The sequence below is a fragment of the Camelina sativa genome, chromosome 13 (assembly GCF_000633955.1).
Source record: "Camelina sativa cultivar DH55 chromosome 13, Cs, whole genome shotgun sequence".
NCBI lineage: Eukaryota > Viridiplantae > Streptophyta > Magnoliopsida > Brassicales > Brassicaceae > Camelina > Camelina sativa.
Genome location: NC_025697.1, coordinates 23,401,194 through 23,425,262, shown reverse-complemented (window position 1 = coordinate 23,425,262; position 24,069 = coordinate 23,401,194). Strand labels below are relative to the sequence as shown.

Sequence of the window (24,069 nt, the reverse complement as noted above, 5' to 3'; positions counted from 1 at the left end):
CCCCCCCCCAAAATTTCGGTTTAAGAGCACACTTGCTTGTAGTGTGTAGCTTAAACCATAGAAACCGGATCTATTAAACCGGTTCAATCTACCTCACTATACCGAACCGCGGCAACGCTAATTCAATTCCGGGCCGGAGTATTCTAATTTCAGGCAATTTGTGACAATTTTGCATACGATTTCACGGGATTGAACTCTATAAAGAGAGATTGTCAAGTATAAATCCGTCACCTGAAGCAAGCTTCAACGGAACGGTGAAAGAGGATCGGCCAAAGGAGCGAGGAGGAGGAAGGTAAGGGACGGCGGAGCATCGGGTGGATACGGCGGGGACACGTGGAGCAATCACTGCCACAGAGGACGAAGCTGCTGCTGCTACTGATATCGCCATCAAAGCACGCCGAGAGAACTTCAATTTCTTCTTCTTCTGCCTACTTCTCTCTCTCTCTCAGTCTTCTTCTTCTTCTTCTCTGTTGAGTTTTCTTTGGTGCTGCGCTTTTTTTACTAAACAAGATTCTGTGGAGCGACACGTGGAAGCTTCTCGCGTTCTTATTGGTTGGTGCTCTTATCTTTAGAAATCCAACTCAGTGGTGTTTATAGAATGGGAGAGTCTCTGTGGGGTTTATAAGGCCTGTTTTAGGCCCATCTACTATGTAGGCCTCTTTTTCAAACCAATCAGTTTTTGTTGTCTTTTCGTTTTCTTTTTCTTAGAGAGGAAAAATGGAAAATTATGCAAAAACCTTTTGATTTTTAGTGTCACTCTAAAAATGAAAGATAGTTACGAGGATGATACGACATTAACTAAAAAAAAGGAATTCGAACAAGGAACTTTAAAGATTTGTTTAACTATAAACACAATTCTTCTTTTATAAACTAGTTGACCATAAGTGAAGAAACTCAAACTTCTTTTTGATTTAGTAAATTAAGAATTGTGGCAAAAGAAATAAATTAACAAACCCACTTAAAAAATGGAGTGATGATGGTACAGCTCTTCCACCCTTATACTTCGCTGGCGCTTTCAACTACTAAACCATTACTCCATTTCTCCTGTTATTTAACCAAATAGTTGAAATTTATTTAATCGTATTTGGTAGTTTTAGTGTGATTAATATACTCATGAAGATACGTGTTCATGCATCTAGCAAGTGTTGGCATGAGAAAAGAAAAAAAGACAAACAGTTCGTCATCTCTTTTCTTAATCATGATTTAATAGAATGTATGAGTTTTTGTTGTTGAAATAAGCATGCAATGTAATATAGTGATTTATGTCAATATTATTAGTGTTCTACCACTTAATTATTCGCAATGAAGCTACTGTATTTAATTTGAAGAAAAAAACACAATGAACGGTTTTAGGGACAACTTTAAAAGCGATAATTTTACATTGTCCAAAAAAAATATTTGGGAAAAATGTCATTAAAATCGTGAAGTTAGCATTTTCGTTGATTTAAATCACGAAGTCTGCATTTGTTGAAAAAAATCATCAATTTTTTATTGACTTCTATTTAAATCATGAAGTCTTGTTGACTTCGCCGTTTGAAGCACATCGTTAACTGGCCAAACAAAGATATTAAACGGAGTTAATTAGGTGTTAACGAGATCTGTTAGTTATCATTACGACATCGTGTTCTTCTTTATTCTAATCCCCAAATCGAACTTTCCTCCCAAAATCCCTAAATCACGAACCCTAATTTGCGATTCAGATAAGTTACGCTTGTCAATACGCTCGCCAATTCTAAGGGAGTAGGCCCACCAATATACATAATAATTGCAGAACCTGAACCAACACCCAATTCAGGAGCGGTCAAATCGGGAGCAGCCGAATCAGGAGAAGTCGACTCATGAGCAATAGACCCGTGACCAGTATGCTCGTGGGCAGACGTTTCTCCAGCTTTATCGGGCTTCTTCTGTTTGGGACGATGCGTTGAAAGCTTCTTTTCGGAGTCATCGGTTAAATTCGAAGAAGAAGATCCAAGGAGGAATCACAAATTATGGTTCATGATTTGGGGATTTTGGGAAGAAGGTTCGATTTGGGGATTAGATTAAAGAAGAAAACGACGTCGTAATGATAACTAACGAATTTCGTTAACGCCTAATTAACCCCGTTTAATATCTCTGTTTGGCCTGTTAACGATGTGCTTCAAACGGTGAAGTCAACAAGACTTCGTGATTTAAATTGAAGTCATAAAAAGATTGATGATTTTTTTCAATAAATACAGACTTCATGAATTAAATCAACGAAAATGCTAATTTTAGAGTTTTAATGATATTTTTCCCAAAAATATTTACAGGTAAGAAAATTGAATAAAAAAAGAAAGGAAATATAATTTAAATAGCAATGTATATTTTATTTTTCTCATTAAATTTATAGAACATGTTGAACAAAACTCAATAGTCAATATTATACGTGATCGTAAAAACCCAAAGAAATTGCATGATCATTACGTCATCCGCATATTACAAATCATCATAGCCGACATCTTCTTTATCATCTATCTCTATTAAAAATATTTGGTTAAAGAAAAGAAAAAAAACTCCAACGTCAAAGTTATTTTGTAACCTTTTATTAATTTAAAAACAAAACTTTCTTTTCTTACTAATACAGAAAAAGAAGAATAAAATAGAAAACGAAAAAACATCCACCATTAATACAGCTCAAGCCCAACTTTCTCTCCCCTTTTTTCTTTAGAGTTTTGAATAACTAAGTACGGTCTCTCTCTTTTAATTTCTCTAATATATTATTTTAAAAATCAGAACCATACACATTCATCAAATCCATATTATTCATGCAGCTGTTACATTTTAGTATACTCCCTTTTTAAGTGTGTTGTTGTATATGTGCTTAATTATATTCCCTCATCACAACCTCAACATCAATCTCAATCTCAATCATGTTTCCAAATCTCAATCATGCTTCTTCTTCCACTTTGATTCTTATCTACCTGGATCACAATCTTTAACCAAAAGCTCATTTTAGTTATATAATTTTTCATATCTAGATGAAGATCACCAAAACTCATTTGGTTCTTCTTCATCGTCGTCGTTCTTGATTTTTTGTTCTCTTGGCAATGGGATCTACAACGATCAATACAAATCTTGGTCTCACCATCACCGTCTTCGTCTTCTGCGTCATCTCTAATTTACATTCCATGGTTCACTGCGCCAACAACAACAGCATTGGAGATTTGGACGATCTGATCCGTTCATACGCGGCTAGTGCCACTACTAGTACTAGAAGAAGGCAAACAGGCTCGTTATACGCGATCTCACTCCCGTCGAATCTTTCCGACATCAAAGCATCGGTTGTTACGGTCCGTAACAGTGAGTTTTGGAGAAAGGGAACAAACTTTAGTGGAATTTTGATTCCTCCGATGGTTAAAACGACGCCGTACGCTAAGAGGATAGCTTTTGTCTACGAGAGTTTTGGTAATCACTCTTCGTCGGTTTACTTCCGGTTAGCTGATAATTACACGTTTGTTTCTCCGGTTAATGGATTCACCGGTTACGACGCGACCAACACGAATGATCTCAAGAACCTGAATCTTTCGATCAAGAGAGACGATCCCATCGTGATCAAATTAGATCCTTACGCTTCTCGTGATGATCGTAGAGGAATCAAATGCATCGTCTTCGGAGACAATGGTTTGTTTTCGAGTTTCAGCAATACGATACGGGACTACGAATGTGCCGCTACGAATACTCATGGGCATTATTACGCACTCGTGGTTCTAAACGAGAAACCTAAACCGAAACACGAACCGGAGGTGAGTAGGAGGAATTGGTGGTGGTTTGTTTTAACCGGGATTGGAGTTTCGGTTATTGTTGTTGTGGTGATCGTTGTTGTGGTGAAGTTGGTAAAGAAGAAGAGGTTAAGAGAGATGGAGAGAGAGTCGGAGAAGAGCGAGACGATCGGAAATGTTTGGATTGGTCGGAGTAGAATGCCGTCGGCGACGATGGTGAGAACTCAGCCATGTTTGGAATATCATGAAGATCTTCCTTCTTCTTCTAATATACCTTGATTTTTTTTTTTACTTTTTGATTTTTTTTTTGGTAGTTTCTGGCTTATATGTACAGTAAGTGAGTTACAACATTCAAAGTTTCAAAGTTTGTTTATTTTTGAACTTCTTACCGTTTTTTTTTCTTTCTTATGCATGAGTAAAACTGTACGTTCGTCGTTTTTGCACTCCATTGATACTTATTAGTTCTAAGTTTGGAGGGGGCAATTTATAAATGTTAAAAACTATTCAGTATAATAACTTACTATTTGGTTGGTAGATTGTGAATGAAACATTCAAAATATTTACACTTCAAATACGTAGTACAGGGGATGGGAGTACATAACATGAACTCAAATAAATACTATATTAGTATAGTTTGGTAATATCAGTGTATATCACTAATAATTCGTTCCTAGATAGAAGACCCACATTCCACAGATTTTAAACGGATGTAGAATAGATTATAGGTATATGGATCAAGCCAATTATTTCTGTTAATTAGCCTGTCATTACGTACGTAGTATCAAATTATTAATTTCAAAGGGTTATCTTATCTAACAATGATGGAGCTCGTATTTGAATAGTAATTGACGCATGGATTAGTCAAACCAAAAAATGAACTGTAATATACTTTAGTACTTTGTTATATATCAATAAAGAATTTATATGTGGTATTTGATTCAGTAGTGTCCTTACAATTTAAATATATATGCCACAACAAGATAGAGGATCGGTCGTACGTCACTTACACTTTAAAAAGATTTATGTAATTCAGTACGCACGAAAAAGATGACAAAGAAATGTCATTAGTTAACTAATTTATCAATGCAATAAACTAAGGAGAATCAAATGATTAGGAGAACAATCGATCTGTAAAGCATATTACACATTTTTAAAACATATTCGTAGTATTATCTTATAGAATTTTGTTTGTCACAATATGCTTAGTTGGTGGATAGCTTGCAAAACTCATCATATCTAAACAATTAACAACTATTATACATCTTAAGGCGGGCATATGTTGATGAGTGTGAACGGAGGATATGATATCGAACCGTCGAGAATGGCCATAAAAATGTGGTGGTTTGCTGCCTCCGTCGCGTGAATCCCATCCCAACTCACGTAGTTGTGTGGATCACGACAAGCTTTAGCCGTCGCAGAAGAATTCCCAATCACTTTGGTGTTGCCACAAAATAACTTCTGATCAAAATTGTATGGACGTCCACCGTATCCACAACAAGCTTTAATACCGTATTTCATACCTTTGATATGATGATAACATGACAAAAAAAAAATCGGTTTTAACTAGTTAAGTATTAAAATTGAAATTTATCGGTTCAAGTATAACTAAACGAAACAGGTTATGACATAACGTACCGTAGGATTTGGGGTGTTGAAAGAGGTCGAGCAATATCTTGTGAGTGTCTAAGTAAATGACGGTAGCATTTTTCAGTTTGGCTCTGGTCTCGGATAATGTCTTATTCAATAACTCGTTGTAATATTTGACGGCGTTGTTTACAGAAATGAGACATCCAAATTTGTCTAAATCCGAAACGGTATGAGTTCAACCGGTTAAAATCGCCGGGTAACATCCAACTGGGGCTAAGTTCAAAACCAAAAATGTCCGACCACCTATTCCATATATCTCCTATAAGCAACAACATACCATAGTTTAGTGGATATAATATGTGTAAACCAAATTAAAACCTTATGGTGTGTTAGCAGTTTGGTACCTTAATTGTTCCAGCAATTTGGCCTATGACTTGTGGAAGATATTGTTTCACTCTATCAACTCCAATACTCGCTAAATTGGATGTGAAATCGTTTTGACCAATATAAAACGTGTAGCGATTTTCCGAAAACATTCCTAGACGGTAAGATCTTCAAACCTATAACGTACATAAAGGAATTTTCCTTAGTTGCTTTATTAGATTCATCATTCTTTTCACAAATCGTTTTTAGACATATATATACCTGGTTGGTCTAAAGAATGTGACTCGTCGACTTTAACCGTGAACTGTTTCATCTGATTCAGCTGAATAGCGAGGGAGAATGGGCTTATTCCAGAGACAAATAACGACGTGTTTGGTAAGAGAACCGTGGATGCTAACGTCGCAAAGTTTGCACCGTGCCGAAAATCCGATCCAATAGATTGCAGATATGGGCTAAGGAAAGGCATTCCAAGAGATTTGGCTAAAAGAAAAATAACATTACGTTTAGTCTTTTTTTGTTTGTTCATTGAAAACATTACGTTTAGTCCTATAAATCTATAATTAGCATGATCATTTCCGGCAAATATTAGTAAAATAGATTTTGTTGGAAATACAAAAATATAAGTCGTAATGATATTTAAAATATCTTATTTTGGATTCTAAATTGTACAATTTTCCTTTTAAAAAATATCTTATTTTGCATATACACACTCTACGTATATAAATATTACATAGAAGATAGAACTGGTCTTAAATAGTCGTTACCTAGAAAATCAATGATAAGACGACCGTCTGAAGCACGACCGGCCGGTTTCTTGAAATAAGTCATTCCCCATGGACCGGATTGAGCAGGAAAAGCAGCCCAAAAGCCACCAGTGTCTGAATTTGAGTCTCCAAAGTTGAAAATAGCTTCGAAATGACATTTTGAATAAGCTTTGTTATGCCCATAAAGCATCACAATAATCAAGACAAGAAGAGAGAAAGCTACTCTTCTGTTTAAATTGGAAGCCATGTCTTTTTTGTGTGTGAACAAAATGTGTGTTTGTATGTGAGAGTGAGGATGAGATATTTGGTGCTATATGATTCCTGTCGGTCCGTGACTTTTAAGTACGTGTATGCTATATATACGAGAAAAAGTACCAAGAAAAAGGAAGAAGAAGATGGTGACCATGAAGTCCAAGAATTCCCTTTAAGCCCAAAAAGAGATAAATAAACCCCACTATGTTATATTTTTTGTATGGGTTTATCAAATCAGGGTCAATCACTGTAGTAATATGGGAGTATTTATATAAGAGAAATGCATCCCGCGAGGCGTGAGGAGGACCAGGGGCGGATCTACGTAGTGTTGGGGTGTGGCACGTGCCCCACAGTGATTGATAAAAATAATCTAATGTATAGCAGTTGTATTAGTTCTCGTAGCATATTTGGTAGAGAAGTGCCTCATGCATCATGTTAGGTGCGGTGTTCGATGCCTTTCATTCTAGTTTTCTGTTTTTTTTTTTCCATAATGTTTTACTGATTTACTAGTTTTGCAATATTTTTAAATAAAAAGTGCCCCATACAAAAAAAAATTCTAGATCCGCCCCTGAGGAGGACCCTGACTGACTAGTTCTTCCAGTCTTCCTTTATTAAGTGTAGGTCTCACTAGTCAAGAACGCATCAATCATCATGTGAACTTTTCATGGAAGGTTTCTACTCTTCTTAATTTGGGTATCCGAACAATAACCCAATAATGGCCCAATAATAACCCAATAAAGGAGGAGGGTACCGACGTAACACTAATTATGTCTTGGATCGAGTCTAACCTGGAAGCATCAAGTGGCTCCCGCTAGTATTTGTCCTCAAGAACACGTCACCTTGTCGGATTTGTCTGAAATTCAATCAGGGAAAAAATCATTTTATAAAATAATTAAACTTTTATCAGATTTAAATTCATTCATTCTTTTTATTTAAAAGTTACTCTTAAATTGGGATTAGATCTTTCAACCTGAGATTTGATGATGATAACTTGATTAGTAATAAGTATAAAGAAGATTATTTGTATCTTTACGGATTTAAACGACATGGATTAATCTCAACTAATCTCCTAATAAGATAAGATTTTTTTTGTTAACCATTTTCAATTGGATGGATCCAACGTGACCATAAACCGAGTCATGGTCAATAATTTAAAAAAGAAATAAAAAGATTTCAAGAGAAATAAAAAAAATATGAGCTGGCGTCGAATCCCACGTTGTCCGTAGGGACCACAACTGTATTACTTATTCAGTGGGACACGTCAGCTGCAAAGCCACTAACGGCCGACACAACTCAGTAGATTCCTAGAGTGGTCCCTACGCTAATTTTTGGTAAAAATTTCAAAACATTCAGACCGTTAGATGCAATGAATGTTAGCCGTCGATCAGGATCTAGAGTTAACTAATTGGGTAAAAAAGAATTCGTAGTCCACGTTTCGTCATCCATGGAATGGAACCCAAATGAATTATACATTATAGTTTAATTTTGGTATTTATTATTTTTTTGAAAGGAATAAAATCAGCAGCACGAAAAGACTACGTAGACATCTCCAGATGAACGGTGGTGATTATGACTACGTGTACCAATCGTTCTTTTAAGGCAATATTTTTTTGAAAAATTTGTCCAGCGCAGATCTAGGGTGGCCAGCTCAGCATATGCGTTCCCTTTACAAACCTTTCAAGATGATGACACGTGTACGGTGACGTGTGCTTCAGCCTCTTGGCGCTCCCCTTCCTCTCTCTCTCTTGCTTTTTTTTCTCTTCAGCTTCGCCTTCCTCTCTCTCTCTCTCTTCTTTACCGAACTCTGGTTCTAGAGAGAGAAAACCATTCTTTCGAGTTAGAGAGAGAGAGAGAAGCGAATTGTTTTTGTTTTTTTTTTTAGAGCAATTCGAATTGTTTACCCTCAAACTCCATCAGGTACGTTTTTTGGATTTTTGTTTTCTTTCGTATTTAACGAATTTTACTGTATTGTTTCTAGAGGTAATTTGTAATCAGCTTTGTTGTTTCCTCGAGAAAATTTGTAACCGACGCAAAAAATTTCTAGGAAAGAGTTGAATAAGATTTCTACTATTTGTTGAAAGTTGAAAATCTGAGAACCCCCGCGAAAAAAGAACTCAAAGTTTGAATTTTTATTATTGGTAGATACAGTGATGCTCTGTACTTGATAATTTTAATTGGATCTCTCTGTCATAAGAATAATTGTTTGTCGCAATTTTAACTTATCGTTTGATGTCCGAAACTGCAAGATCTAAGTGTATATGTATATCTACTGTTCCTTTAGATTTATAGTTTACACAGGAACATCTAAAAAGATCTGGTTATTTTTATGTTACTGTGTCAGTGTTGCACTACTCTGCATTGAGGAATAATGGGTAGCAACGAAGAAGGAAACCTCACAAACTCTGCTGATAAGCCAACGCAACCTGCTCCTGTAACTGTAAGTCATGAACCAATTGAAACTGATTGGTTTAGTTACAGAGATTTGTGTATGATAATCATTGGTTTGTCCACGGAGATTTTGATTGCTGTTCTTTTGTTGGTGTATTTATCTACAGGACCAGAGCAATGTTCACGTGTATCATCATGACTGGGCCGCTATGCAGGTTTGACCTTGGTTTGAAACTCCTGTATGGATTGTGTTCATTAGCCTACCATATGTTCTGAATGAAGAATGATATAGCTTGTTTTCTCATGGTACTCTAGGCATATTATGGATCTAGAGTTGCTATACCACAATATTACAACTCTAATGTGGCAACTGGTCATGCTCCACCCCCTTATATGTGGGCTTCTCCATCGGTACTAATAATTTAAATTTGTTGAATGGATATACTGAAAGTATATGCATTTAGAATTGTTTTTTATTTGACTCTGATTTTTGCTTAATTGTTGTTAGCCAATGATGGCTCCTTATGGGGCACCATATCCACCATTTTGTCCTCCTGGTGGTGTTTATGCTCATCCTGGTGTTCAAATGGTAATCACCCCCTTCTTCTTTTGATTTGTTACTTTATCAAACAAAGGTTTGAATCAGACTATTTTTACTGATTTGAGTTTTCTCTCTTGACCAGGGCTCACAACCACAAGGTCCTGTTTCTCAAGCAACACCTGGTGTAAGTCACTTTTGTTCTGTGTGAATGGTCGCCAAAAGTTGTGATGGATATGAATACGAGACTATATATATTTGCAGGTTACAACTCCTTTGGCCATGGATGCTCCATCTAACTCCCCTGGAAACACGGACCATGGGTTCATGAAAAAACTCAAAGAATTCGATGGACTTGCAATGTCAATAAGCAATAACAAAGTTGGGAGTACTGGACATAGCAGCAGTGAACACAGGAGTTCTCAGAGGTTTGTCAAACTAACTCAACTCTTTCTTATTCAAAGAGACTTGGGGTTCATTATAGATAGACTCTTAACGTGGTCTTGATATTACTAGCTCCGAGAATGATGGTTCGAGCAATGGTAGTGATGGTAATACAACTGGGGTATGCAGTCTTTCTTTCTACTCTGAACTTACTAATCTTTCTCGGTTGAAGTTCTTAATTTATAGCAGTCTGTTTTATCACAGGGAGAACAATCTAAGAGGAAAAGAAGACGAGAAAGATCACCAAGCACAGGTATTTTTTCCTGAAAAGAACACAACACAAGTAATTGCAACTACTTAAAAGCTTAATGGCTTCTTGTTCTTGGTAGGTGAAAAACCTTCATCTCAGACCAGTCCTCCCCTTAGAGGTGAAAATGAGAAAGCTGATGTGACCATGGGGACTCCTGTTATGCCCACAGCAATGGATTTTCAAAACTCTGGTGGCATGAACGGTATCCCACAGCCATGGGTATACTATTCTTGCACCTCTCTCAATGAACTCGTTTTATTCTTGGCATTCTCTTTTTGTTTGTTTGTTTATTGGTAGAGTGGTGTGTTTATCTGCAGAATGAAAAAGAGGTTAAACGAGAGAAGAGAAAACAGTCAAACCGAGAATCTGCTCGAAGGTCAAGACTGAGGAAACAGGTGATATTGCTATTAAACTTTAGTAACTAAAGAGGTGGAGGCTAAAAATAATTTCATATTTACTAAATGGGTTTGTGTGTTTGTTCATATAGGCTGAAACTGAACAACTTGCTGTCAAAGTTGACGCACTAGTAGCTGAGAACATGACTTTGAGATCCAAAGTAAGCCAACTAAACGATGAGTCAGAGAAACTACGGCTGGAGAACGAAGCTTTACTGGTAAGTGATAACAGTCTACTCATTATTACCACACATTATGATTATAGGTGTATTGGTCCATAATAACACATAAGTAATTGCTCTCTAGGATCAACTGAAAGCGCAAGCAACTGGGAAAACAGAGAACCTAATCTCTAGAGTTGATAAGAACAACTCCGTATCAGGTGGTAAAAATGTGCAGCATCAACTGTTAAATGCAAGTCCAATAACCGATCCTGTAGCGGCTAGCTAACGGTGATATCTTCTTCTTCTTCTTTCCGGGTTGTGAATGTAACATTAAAAAAAAAAAAAAAAGAGACTTTGTTTTTCTTAGTTTCGTACGTAGAGCTCTCTGCTATCGGTAGCAGAGAAAATTGATGTAATGTAATATCGTTTAAGAGGTTCGGTGTGCGCTGTGACCACTTGATTGATGAAAGTGTAGGTTCTTAGTCATATAAGCGAATGTATTAGAGAGACAAGGGGAGACATATTTTGATGGTCTTTCGTTTCGTAATCGCTTTGTGTATTCTTCTTTAATTAACAAACACCTTTTGTGTGTGAGTTTTTAGATTTTACTTTATTTTGAGATTTTATTACGACGTGCTTCCCTCAACCCGTAAACGTGAGTCGTGACCAACGTGTTTGTTTTGACTTTTGACAGATCTACATATACCAAAATTTTCAGAGATTTGTCACTCTATCTTGTATTCAAATGTATATCCGTTGGTATAATTAATAAAATATCATTGAGCGATTCACATAACAGAGAGCCAATAAAACAGCTCGTCGGTAGAAGAAATTTCAGTAAGTGGCCAAAGTGTCGGGAACAAATCGAATTATTATTGTGTTCGTTTGGTATAGGACAAGATATACAGAAGACTAGTATTGTATTAGACACGAAATTATTGTATTTTTAAATCACAATGAAAGACTTTTCAGAATTCATTTTTGTAATTAATACCTAAACAAATACATGCAAATGAACAGAGAGATCATCTCATAATAACACAAGTTCAAGAACAACCGTCACCACCGGCGACAAAGAAATGGCGGGAGAAACGCTGCTTAAACCGGTTCTTCAAAAACCACCAGGCTACCGTGAGCTCCACTCCCAACCGCAAACTCCACTCGGATCATCATCGTCAACATCATCATCAACAGCGCTTCGACGCCGGCCAAAACATACGATTCCGGCGTCGTTTTATCCGACGAAGAAGAAGCAATGGAGTCGTTGCCGCGTCTTTTGCTGTTGCGTCTGCATCACCGTCGCCATTGTCATCCTCCTGCTTACCCTCGCTGTCTCCGTCTTCTTCCTTTGGTACAGCCCGAGACTTCCCGTCGTACGTCTCGCCTCCTTCCGCGTAAGCACTTTCAACTTTTCCGGTGGAAAATCCAACGACGGTTTGTCGCAGTTGACGGCGGATGCCACGGCGAGGCTTGATTTTAGAAACCCTAACGGAAAGCTACGGTACCATTACGGCGACTCCGACGTGGAGGTGAGTGTAGGAGACGGTGATTTTGAAACGAGCCTCGGGTCAACGAGAGTCAAAGGGTTTATGGAGAAGCCGAGGAACCGGACGGTTGTGATCGTTCCGATCAAAGTGAAGAGACAACAGGTGGATGATCCGACGGTTAAGAGGCTTAGAGCGGAGATGAAGAGTAAGAAGTTGGTGGTGAGAGTAACGGCTAAGACGAAGCTGGGATTGGCTGTGGGAAGGCGTAAGATTGTTACGGTGAGGGTTAGTATCAGTTGCGGTGGCGTTAGACTACGGGAGCTTGATTCAAAGATGAGTAAATGCACCATCAAAATGCTTAAATGGTACGTACCTATCGAATTTAATTAGTATATTAAATCGATTTTAATGTTCATCTTGAAAATGCTAAACTTGTCATGTGTATGGTTTCAATGCAGGATTAAATTGCACTCGTAAGTCATAACGACGAGTAATGATGATTGATGGGATTCATTACGTTAAAGATGTGGCCAAAGCTTTACGAAAGAGGTCACTTTTGTTATTTTTAACGTTTCTTGTATTCACTTTTCAGTTCCATATTTACGATCTATAGGAAAGAATTACTACTAATCAGACATGAGTGATAAGAGTTAATTATTATTCTTCATATATTTGTTTTCGTGTAATGGAAATAGAGAGATACTGTATTATGAAAAGATAGTTCTTTGAATGTTTGAAAAATTCGCACACACAAATCACAAACAAGCCCCCATGAATTTTATTTTGACACGGATACCAATTCATAAAACAAGTACATAATCACGGAATTATTCAACTGAATAGCAAAGTTACCAATAAGAGTTGTAACAATAACTGAATGCGAAAAGACTAGCCCAAACATGTAGTAGCACAAACTGCAGTACCAAATGTAGTTGGCCACTGACTTATTTGATTCAGCAGAAAAGCATAAACCCAATCTATAAGAAGAAGAAAAGAAAAGAAAAGAAAAGAGTTTGGCTAAGCCACTATAGCCTTTATCCTTCCCACCGGATGTTGAAAAGGAGATAAATAAAGCCCCTAAAATTTTTGAACTTCTCTTCTGTCTCCTCTGGCTACAAAAATAGAAGTGTGTTTTCTTGTCGACCCATATTATATCAGATGACTCAGTCTGATATCCTAAACTCCACTCCTAAAACATCTTTCACCATCTCATATGTCACAAAGGCAATCGCAATCGATGGTACAACCTGTAAAGAACATTTTTAACTTTCTTGTTGAGAAAAAATGTTCCATCCATCTTCAAAGAAACACAGAAGAAAATGGGTTTTGGTAAATGAAACAAACCTTCACTGAGTTGGGGACCAAACCCTTGTACAATGCTCCAAAGCCTTCATGACGAACTGTTTTCCTAAATGCATCAACCATACCAGTGTATTCAAGCGAAGCCTTGCTTCTCCCTTCGCCTGTAACAACAGAGGAAGCATCTTTCCACCCGACCATTTGCATTCTCCTACGAATCACGTCCAGCGGATAAGCAATTGTTTGACCAACTGTTCCAGCTATTGCACCACAAGTGAGCCTCGTTACAATCGTCAGCTCATTGTTTTCTACTAGACCAAAGGGGTTGTCTTTAACTAGCCAGTCCTTTAGAGACTCATACACCGCAAAGTTCAAACCCACATATGGAACCTGCATTTGTCGGAAAGTTCTCATAAGATGGTAGATTTGTAATATTTCGTCTGGTTAAGAGGAAAAAATACGAGACTTACAACTCCAATCACTGACGGAAGCCAACCACGGTACAAGGCCCGTGGACCTTCCTCTCGCAGGACAGTTGACAAAGCATGGGTAATTCCTCTATATTGATAAGGAGAATTTGCGGTCTGTGCACATATTCAGATTTGCAGAGTTACAAAGATGAGCAATATAAGGGTCTTGCAGATACCAAGTTGGGGGTACGAAAAGTTACCTGTACAGTTAGCCTCCCACGAACCATATCCATTGGGTATGTTGCAGACATGGCTATGATTCCAGCAGTTGCACCAGCTCCAAGCCGTAAAACAGGAGTGAGCTGGGCATTTTCTGCAGAAACGTCATAGAGCTTTTAACCATAGAATCTTATAAACAGATTACTACTATTGCACCATCAATACGAAAGGTTTGTGATGACTCCAAAGGGTTCATTGAGAAACTTAAATTAAAGGCTAAAGCGACAAGTAATACCGTGCACACATTCTTCAACAGGGAATAATAAAAATCGTATGCTGAAATCAATTTACCATTTCCCGTCTGCTGACGATACATGTACAGTATGCCCCTACAAGAAAGCGAGAAAGCATAGATTAGATATTGACATCAAGATAACAAAGTAAAAAGAAGGTTAGAGGTCTTACTTTGAAGCTTGCTCATAGCTGAAAAATTTCACAGCAGAATTTGGAACGATACGAGCACAGTTGGTACCATTTCCTTTGAACAGTCCACGAAGGCCCTCGGTTCTCCAAATATACTTCAGCCCTTGGACTGTCCCACTATACTTAATATTATGCGGATTTTGCACCTACACATATTTACAATTAACAGGATGCTAAGTCACCAGTGATCTACATATTCCAAAACAAAAGCAACCAACAAAAAACAGACCTGAAGTAATATCTTCATCCTTTCCAGAGGTGCAACTGCAGTTCGTGACCTAATAAAGGCACGAACCCCCAATGAGAAATAGAAAAAAAAAAGAAACAAAATTTGCGCATTCAATGTAACAACATAGAGACTGAAAGATAAAGCAGCTAGCTGATATTTATTTAAGATGTCAATCACAAAACTCGGCCTAAACCGAATAAAGTGGCCTCTTTCTCCAACCTATACCTATACGGCTATACCTCTACCTCTACCTCTACCTCTATTTGAATGATTCAACACAGATTTCAATCGCAAGATAAAAAAAGGTAAGTGACTGATCTACTGCACTTATCCTACGCACTCAGGACTCAGCAAACAGATCAACATCAATAAAGTTCTGATATTTCATGTTAACATACGAATAGAGGACAAAATCAATGAGTTTTCAATCCAATTTGACCTTCTCGAATCAATTAGAAAGAACCAACGAACAGTCCTACTCAACATTTCNAAAAAAAAAAAAAAAAAAAAAAAAAAAAAAAAAAAAAAAAAAAAAAAAAAACAGAAATGAGAGAAACGACTCACACTCCACCAGCGACGCCACCGGCGAAAAGAGACTTGCAGATGCTGAGAACAGCATAGCTAGGAGCTTTGACTCCTTCCCTCGCTAACTTCGCTTCCTCCGCCAGATTAACGATCGTAGATACAGCTGCTGATTCAGTCCTCTTCACATCCTCTGATGCCATCTGATTAAAAATCACCCCAACCCACTTCACTATATAAATCGCCAATCAGTGCAAATACGATTACGATCCCTAAATGATTTCTTCACAAATCTTCGATCTCTCAACGTACGACCAAAACCCTAACAAGAATCTCCGATTTGAAGTGAATCGAGAAGAGAGAGATCAAAAGCACAAATCTAACCCCTTTCTCTCTCTCTTTGTGTCCCGGCGGCGATGATAAAAGCCAAAAGGAACACAACCTACTACTGATTTAGCCTGAACCATCACGACGCCGTTTTAATGGCACCTTTCTGTTGTGGAAAAATTGCTAGCCAACCCTTATTTTTTACCACGTTCTGTAAATTTGCCCGCATACTTAAAGAATTACAGAAAAATCCATCTTTTGATTGAAAAATCTGCACGTCAGTGGTGTGAGTAGACCGTGTGGCGATTGGTAGCCGCCGTCGTTCTGATTCTTTTATCGTGTTTTTAAAAAAAAATTATATACTCAACGTCACACAGTTCGTAATGTATCACATAAGTGCTTGCTTAGAAGGTTAAAGATTTAAACTATTATTATACAAACTCGAATTTTATATTTAGGAGGTTGTTAGTGATAGAAGTTCAAGTATTATACACACGAATATAGACAGGACACTCGTATTATTATTATTCAACTGTTAAAGAGAGATAAGTTTGCAAAAAGGAAAAACAGAAAAAAGGAAAGAATTTTGAAGTCAAGGGGTATATGCAAATAAAAATGGTTAGTTTAAGGATTAGTTTGCAAAGTTTACTTAAATGTTGTATATATATCAGCAATTGTTGTTATCCAACGCGCATAACAGAAGCGCGTAAGATATACTCCGTAAACGCCACGTAATGGTGGTACAACTGTTAGTGCCTGATCCCGTTTGGTCAGTATGATCCCGTTTGGTCACTAAAAAGAAGTAACCCTTCGTATCCACACAAATTATGTGCTCATAAATAAATTCAAAAAAGTCAAACTAAATTTCTAATAATTTTAATTTTAAATTATACTTTAGGAATAGTATTGTAGTAATGCAAAAGTTGTTTTTTTTTTCATTTAAAAATGGAAAGAATGACAAAAGATAAATAATTTTCCCCAAACATTTTTATTTTCGCAAGTATAGGAAAGAGACCCTTAACTTAACTTGTCCCAAGATGATATCAGATAATGTATCAAAGTTTATGATTGGAGATGTGCCATCAATCTTGTTTCTTGTCTTTTCATAATTTTGAGGGGCCATACCCGAAATGGAACCATCACCCTTAACGTTAGGTTTCACGGCGTTAACATGAAAATATTTATTAGAAACAAAAGAAATCGATCGACATCGAGTTTTTATGATTTTATTTTCATACACTATCACTACTTTATTGTTGAAAATTACACAAGTGGATGTGTATAAAAGTTGATGTCGGACCACAGTTGGAAAAACAAAAGAGAATCAAATACCGAAAGTCTTGTCGTGGCTAAAATATTCTACTATATGATAAGTCTTGTAGATTACAAATACAATTTAAAAAGTTCGTTCACTCAGCTCATACCCACTTATATATATATATATATATATGTCCAATTTAATTATCTTCCGTTTCTAAGCCCATATAATAGGGCTTGATAATGGATCCAACTAATCGGGCCCGTCTATCAAATGAATAACAGGCCTAAACAGCTCGTATAGTTTTAACTCTATAAATCCCAAAAAAAAAAAAGAAGGAAGTCAACATTTAGTTATCCCAAATTGCATATTAGTAGTACTAATCTTAAATGTTCGACAGGTGTTGTGGCAAGTGGACTATAATCTTAAATGTTCGACAGAGGAGAAGACTTTACAGAATTACAGCTGTAGCTTTTGTCACGACTCACGACCCAAAACATTAAAAAAAAAATAGTCAGAAGGCGACCTATATATACACACACTATACGATCAGAGAGATCATTTACACTCGTTCCCGATATGTAAATATCTCTAAACACTAAATTTATACGTTTACGAGGTTGAATTTGTTTATCTGACGTTCAGAAAAACCAGGTTTATATATTTTGGACACTAGCTAGTTTAGTTGTATTTATTTTAACGAGGAAAGTTGTGAAATTTTTTTATTTTTTATTTTAAAAAAGGAGAAGTTTTGAGAGCACGTCTAGTAACAAACAACATGGATACATCAACTCGACGAATTATATGACTTGTTGTGTTATTATTATACTACTAGATATTAAGAACTTGCTTATTGCAGTATTATATATAGTTTCTCATTTGACTAGCTAGTCTGTTTTAATTCGTACAAAACAACACAAGTACGTTAAATTTTTTATCAACTAAAAAAAAGCCAATCTGAACACTTTATGAAAAATGCTTCTCTGCATGAGGTTAAATACTAGGAAGAATATTATCTTGGAATAATAATATTAGGTTGGAAGTTCACATTTATGGAAAATTCTGATAAACTACTACTGAAAGATGTAATTATTTTACTAGTCGGTAAACAGTCACATCTCTATACTATATTTCTAGAGAGATTTCTGAATTAAAAAATAATTAAAAGATTTTGCCCAAAAGAAGAAAAATATTTAAAGGTTTTTTTTAATAATTTGGTAGTCTCCTTATCCTGCCTGAGTCAACGAGACCCGGTCCGCTCTCTCACCCGTACAGTCTAAATTTTACTATCACGCGCTTACGTACGCGCTCCTCAAAAAATTACATAAAACTTATATCATCAAAATCAAAAACTATCCAAATTTGATTTTTTTTTTTGTTTTGCTTCGATCGCGTTTCTTTTAATTTGATCATCTTCTTCCCCTCCTATTTTTTTTTTTTTTATTTTTCAAATTCTCATCATCAAATTATTCTTCTGTCTTTCCCTTAAAGATTCCCGGGAAAGCCAAGGAAAACGCGAGAAAATTACTAATCATTTTCTAAACTTTTTTTTTTTTTTTCAATTAATGATTCTTAAAAACCTTCCAGCTCAAGTTTGGTAGCAAGTAAGCACAAACATTATTGATCTTAACTTTGGAGAAAGAAAAGACTTTAAAAATTTTCCTTCTGAATTTTCAAAAAAAACCCTTTTTTTTTTAAGAAAATTAGTTAAAGATAGAAAGAGAGAGAGATTGATAAGCTTTTGAGTTTTATTGATTCTCGTGTCAATTTATTCTTCCCCACTCCCCACCGGAGAAGTCACCTAACTCGGCGGCGACGACGACAACATTCTTCGAGGTTCGTTTGCCTTTTTTTTGTATTTTGTTACCTCTTTAATCTCTTGATGCTTCGAAAAATCGAATCTTATTCTCTCTGTGGGTGTGCCCACGAACTCAAAATTGTCTTCGGAGTAGACAGAAAGTAAAAGTTTCCTTTTCATCTGATTCAATTGTGTTTCTGGGTATGAATATTTTAATCTGAAGTTGAGGTTTTTGATTTGATTTGCAGTTGAAAGCAAAAACCCTAGAAACCCAGTCTTCTCTTCTGGGTTAATCGGAGAAGCTGATGAGGTCACGAGGTGATGTCTCTGAAGCTGATGGTAGATCAGAAGCTGGCTCTTCAAGAAGCGAAGATGATAATACAGTTCTTAAGGAGAAAACATCAAGTTCGCTAAACGGGTCTCAAAGATCTGGCAAAAGTTTGAGAAATGACGAGCTTGGGGAGCTTAATTACGGTTCAGATTCTTCTGCTAAGAACACGACCAGCAACCCTATTGAGTATACAGAGCAAGAACGAGCTGAGCTACTTAGAAGGTTAGATTCAATCAAAGATCATCTCCTTCGTGGTGGTGGTGGTGGTAATGCAGTTGATAAACCTAAAGAACCAGATCAGAATCAGCCTTTCCTTAGACCAGTTCATCTCCATGGTCCTAATCCTAACCCTGGTCCTTCTTATTACCATCCATATCCAGAGCCAGTTCCGTACCCTGGAATGTATCCTCAAGGTTACCAAGATCCTTATGGGTATAGAAGGCCACCCCCAGTTCCTAATCCAAACTGGTATCCTCCTCCTGGTCATTACCCTAATCAGATGACTCGTCCATATCCTGTTGGTCAATATGTTGAAATTGGTTCTGATATAGTTGAGCCACATTCATACTATCCAGCTACACCAAGTAGGTACGGTGATCTGCCTCCGTATAGTCCTGTTTCTTCTCACCATCGTGGTGAGAAACTTACAACACAGTACAGTGATATGCCTCCGTATAGTCCTGTTTCTTCTTACCATCGTGGCGAGAAACTCATGGCACCTTACAGTCCGCGTGCCAATAACAATTCGNTTTTGTTACCTCTTTAATCTCTTGATGCTTCGAAAAATCGAATCTTATTCTCTCTGTGGGTGTGCCCACGAACTCAAAATTGTCTTCGGAGTAGACAGAAAGTAAAAGTTTCCTTTTCATCTGATTCAATTGTGTTTCTGGGTATGAATATTTTAATCTGAAGTTGAGGTTTTTGATTTGATTTGCAGTTGAAAGCAAAAACCCTAGAAACCCAGTCTTCTCTTCTGGGTTAATCGGAGAAGCTGATGAGGTCACGAGGTGATGTCTCTGAAGCTGATGGTAGATCAGAAGCTGGCTCTTCAAGAAGCGAAGATGATAATACAGTTCTTAAGGAGAAAACATCAAGTTCGCTAAACGGGTCTCAAAGATCTGGCAAAAGTTTGAGAAATGACGAGCTTGGGGAGCTTAATTACGGTTCAGATTCTTCTGCTAAGAACACGACCAGCAACCCTATTGAGTATACAGAGCAAGAACGAGCTGAGCTACTTAGAAGGTTAGATTCAATCAAAGATCATCTCCTTCGTGGTGGTGGTGGTGGTAATGCAGTTGATAAACCTAAAGAACCAGATCAGAATCAGCCTTTCCTTAGACCAGTTCATCTCCATGGTCCTAATCCTAACCCTGGTCCTTCTTATTACCATCCATATCCAGAGCCAGTTCCGTACCCTGGAATGTATCCTCAAGGTTACCAAGATCCTTATGGGTATAGAAGGCCACCCCCAGTTCCTAATCCAAACTGGTATCCTCCTCCTGGTCATTACCCTAATCAGATGACTCGTCCATATCCTGTTGGTCAATATGTTGAAATTGGTTCTGATATAGTTGAGCCACATTCATACTATCCAGCTACACCAAGTAGGTACGGTGATCTGCCTCCGTATAGTCCTGTTTCTTCTCACCATCGTGGTGAGAAACTTACAACACAGTACAGTGATATGCCTCCGTATAGTCCTGTTTCTTCTTACCATCGTGGCGAGAAACTCATGGCACCTTACAGTCCGCGTGCCAATAACAATTCGAGTTTTCAATCTTCCATGGGTTCTCCAGGTCCTAGAGGTGGTTACGCAAGGTGGCCAAGTGATCTTGATTCCGAAATGGGTGGTGCTTTTGCTCGTGGGTATGTTAAGAAAGCTGTGTCGGATACTGATGCTCGTCGTTGCCATCCTCTTGGTGGTGGTGCTCCTTTCATAGCTTGTCACAGTTGCTTCGAGCTGCTTTACTTGCCTAAGAAGAAGCTTTTGTCTCAGGAAAGGCAACATAAGCTTCAATGCGGTGCTTGTTCTGAAGTTATTAGTTTCACAATCGTTGATAAGAAACTCGTCTTCGCTTCTGGTAATGAGGAAACCAATCTAGTCTCTCGAGAGGTTGAAGATAGAAGCACAACAAACACAGCGGTTGTAGAAAAACTTTCTTCTGTTGATTTCAACAACTCAGGTAGCGATGTTCAGTGTAAGGATGAAGAAGAACCAATACAGAGGAATGATCAGGATACTACGGTAAGCATCCGGTCTGAATCTCAACACTCGGATGATGAAGAGAGATCAAGCATTTCTAGTGATCAACAACAGAAGGAGGTCAAATCTGTTCGTCGGCGAGGTAAAGGCTCCAATGCGTCTGAACCAGCTGCTACTGATAGTGCCAGTCTCCTTGAACTTTTTGAGTATTCTAATGTAAACAGAGCTGCACTCGCTTACGGAATGGCGCAGTTAGGTTATGAAAAACCTGATAAACAAAAAAAGGCTTACATGAAACAGGACTCACTGAAACCGGAATCAGTAGCTACAGAGACAGAGGTTTCTTACAACGGATACTCTAACACAGAGATCTCTGAAGATTCAAGGTACTCAAACGGAAGAGAAGACAACAACAACAGACCAAGAAGCAGAAAGGGTAGTGAGTTCGGGTCAACAGAGACCACAACGAGGTCCTCTGCTGATCTAAATGAAGATGAGATGAAGTCATTAGAGGTTTGGGTAAATGGACATCTTTTACCGGAAGATCTTGTTAGCAGTGCTGAGAAAGTTGCTGGACCAATCCAAGCCGGAAAGTATTGGTAATAATACCATGAACTTTCAACATTCATTGTTTCTCTCTTGTGTTTGATTTTTGCTTGTTTCTGATTCTAATTTATGTCTCTGATTCAGGTATGATTACCGAGCTGGGTTCTGGGGCGTGATGAGTAAGCCATGTCTCGGTATAATACCTGTAAGTCCCTTCACATTGTTCTCTAGAATTGATTATTGTAACGGTGTCATCAAACTGATGAAGAAATGGATGGTTTACTTGTCGTTGTTGTTTTTGCAGCCGTTTATTGAAGAGTTTAGCCATCCAATGCCTGATAACTGCGCTGCAGGAAACACAGACGTGTTTGTGAATGGAAGAGAGCTTCACAAGCGAGATTTCGAGTTACTAGTGGGTCGTGGTCTTCCTAAAGACAAGAACCGTTCTTACATTGTTGACATATCAGGAAGAATCCTTGATGGAGATTCAGGTGAAGAACTTAAGAGCCTTGGCAAATTAGCCCCAACGTAAGCATAATAAACACAGAACACACCAAAGTTAATTTATTTTTTATGTTTTGAGGTTTTTTTTTTTTTTTGGGGTTAAAATGTTTAATTAACTTGAAACAGGATTGAGAAGGTGAAGCATGGATTCGGCATGAGAGTTCCAAGATCATTAGCTACATGAAAGCACCCCCACAAGTAACATCAACACAACCAAAATGACTCTGCCTCTTTGTTTTAATCTTCATATTATTTGTTTGTTATAAGAAAAAAAAAATTGTAAAGTGTGCTTTTTTTATTCACGACAAAGGGTTAGATTTTGATTTAACGATTGCTTTTGTTTTTTTTTTCTTCTAAAATTATCTTTGGGGAAAATGTCTGTAATTTTTCTTTTTGTCGCTGGTCTTGTACTCTTGTTAGTATAGGACGACGTAGACTTTTTTATTTTTTATTTTAACTCTTCTCCTCACTGGTCAAACTGGCTCGGAGCTATCAGAACCCGGTTAGGAGGGGGTTATTAGTGTTATGAATATACAAACCGGGTTATCTCGGTGTAAGGTTTGTAATATTTATTTTCCCATTCTTTTTTCTTTTCCTAACTGGTTTGTGATTTTTTGGTCAAGTATACGATATCTTCATGTGTTGGAATGATATAAGTTTGATTATGAACTTTATCTTTTACCTAACTTGTCACCTCTTTTATACTAACTCTTTTGTTTTCACTGATNTCTCCTCACTGGTCAAACTGAGTTGCTCGGAGCTATCAGAACCCGGTTAGGAGGGGGTTATTAGTGTTATGAATATACAAACCGGGTTATCTCGGTGTAAGGTTTGTAATATTTTATTTCCCATTCTTTTTTCTTTTCCTAACTGGTTTGTGATTTTTTGGTCAAGTATACGATATCTTCATGTGTTGGAATGATATAAGTTTGATTATGAACTTTATCTTTTACCTAACTTGTCACCTCTTTTATACTAACTCTTTTGTTTTCACTGATTCGTGATTCGTCCATATGGAGAGTAGTAGTACACTTCCTCGTAGGCTTATTACTGAAGTGGTCCTTCCTTACATGACAAGAGACCGTAGGATCATGGCCCAATATCAATATCAATATAGGGAATCTATTCATAACAGAGCTTCGTGGTCCGTTGGTTTATTTTTCATGTATCGATATTTCTTACAAAAATACAAAAATTATGAGTAAGAACAAAAAGATAACTAACCAGCAGCTAGCATGAGAAAAACGAGTGAGAAAAGATTGTCCAAGGAAGCCCTCTATGCAAAAAAATTATAAGCAAATGAGTGGACTCACTAGAGTGTTTCCCATGTCTTCTCTAATCTTATAGTACTACTAGCTATTGTTAATTCATTCACACTAATACTACCATTATTGACCATTGTAAAACTTCCACCGAAGATTGAAATAGTAATACCATCATCATTCTTTTACCATACAACAATTAAATAAAACTTGTAGTGCTTGCTAAAATAGTAAAATGCCAAGTTCCAAGATTCAAGATTCAAGATTCAAGAAAAGGTTGGTAGGTGT

At 37.3% G+C, this 24,069-nt stretch overlaps 6 protein-coding genes and 1 pseudogene across 7 annotated transcripts in view; 4 read left to right on the top strand and 3 right to left on the bottom strand.

Moving 5' to 3' along the window:
* Window positions 1-483, bottom strand: part of LOC104737681 (protein CURVATURE THYLAKOID 1A, chloroplastic) — a 1,272-nt gene extending 789 nt beyond the window's left edge. Inside the window, exon 1 of the mRNA XM_010457917.2 lies at window positions 232-483. Coding sequence (XP_010456219.1) covers window positions 232-388 — 157 coding nt within the window. The 5' untranslated portion in view covers window positions 389-483. The remainder of the gene's footprint in view (window positions 1-231) is intronic.
* Window positions 2,655-4,166, top strand: LOC104737679. Its single transcript, XM_010457915.2, has one exon. It carries the CDS (start codon window positions 3,066-3,068, stop codon window positions 4,014-4,016), a length of 951 nt encoding a protein of 316 aa, XP_010456217.1. The 5' UTR covers window positions 2,655-3,065; the 3' UTR covers window positions 4,017-4,166.
* Window positions 4,927-6,790, bottom strand: LOC104737678 (annotated as a pseudogene).
* On the top strand, window positions 8,476-11,497 carry LOC104737677 (G-box-binding factor 2). 2 transcript variants are annotated; one of them, XM_010457914.2, is made up of 13 exons: window positions 8,476-8,641; window positions 9,066-9,161; window positions 9,280-9,327; window positions 9,428-9,523; window positions 9,621-9,701; window positions 9,796-9,837; window positions 9,915-10,078; window positions 10,167-10,215; window positions 10,299-10,347; window positions 10,424-10,563; window positions 10,662-10,739; window positions 10,832-10,957; window positions 11,046-11,497. In XM_010457914.2, exons 2-13 carry the CDS (start codon window positions 9,093-9,095, stop codon window positions 11,187-11,189), a joined length of 1,086 nt encoding a protein of 361 aa, XP_010456216.1. In that variant the 5' UTR covers window positions 8,476-8,641; window positions 9,066-9,092; the 3' UTR covers window positions 11,190-11,497. The 2 variants fall into 2 exon arrangements, with proteins under 2 accessions (XP_010456216.1, XP_010456215.1); XM_010457913.2 differs by having other exon boundaries at window positions 10,284-10,347.
* LOC104737675 lies at window positions 11,582-13,297 on the top strand. Its single transcript, XM_010457911.2, has 2 exons — window positions 11,582-12,755; window positions 12,849-13,297. The coding sequence occupies exons 1-2, from the start codon at window positions 11,983-11,985 to the stop codon at window positions 12,865-12,867; spliced, it is 792 nt and encodes a 263-aa protein (XP_010456213.1). The 5' UTR covers window positions 11,582-11,982; the 3' UTR covers window positions 12,868-13,297.
* Window positions 13,190-16,008, bottom strand: LOC104737676 (mitochondrial adenine nucleotide transporter ADNT1-like). The gene is made up of 8 exons (XM_019234692.1): window positions 15,595-16,008; window positions 15,031-15,079; window positions 14,784-14,947; window positions 14,670-14,707; window positions 14,360-14,472; window positions 14,160-14,273; window positions 13,735-14,079; window positions 13,190-13,637 (listed from the first exon to the last, which is right to left on the bottom strand). The coding sequence occupies exons 1-8, from the start codon at window positions 15,753-15,755 to the stop codon at window positions 13,554-13,556; spliced, it is 1,068 nt and encodes a 355-aa protein (XP_019090237.1). The 5' UTR covers window positions 15,756-16,008; the 3' UTR covers window positions 13,190-13,553.
* LOC104737674 lies at window positions 20,029-23,087 on the top strand. Its single transcript, XM_010457910.1, has 5 exons — window positions 20,029-20,116; window positions 20,204-22,068; window positions 22,160-22,220; window positions 22,320-22,543; window positions 22,646-23,087. The coding sequence occupies exons 2-5, from the start codon at window positions 20,261-20,263 to the stop codon at window positions 22,701-22,703; spliced, it is 2,151 nt and encodes a 716-aa protein (XP_010456212.1). The 5' UTR covers window positions 20,029-20,116; window positions 20,204-20,260; the 3' UTR covers window positions 22,704-23,087.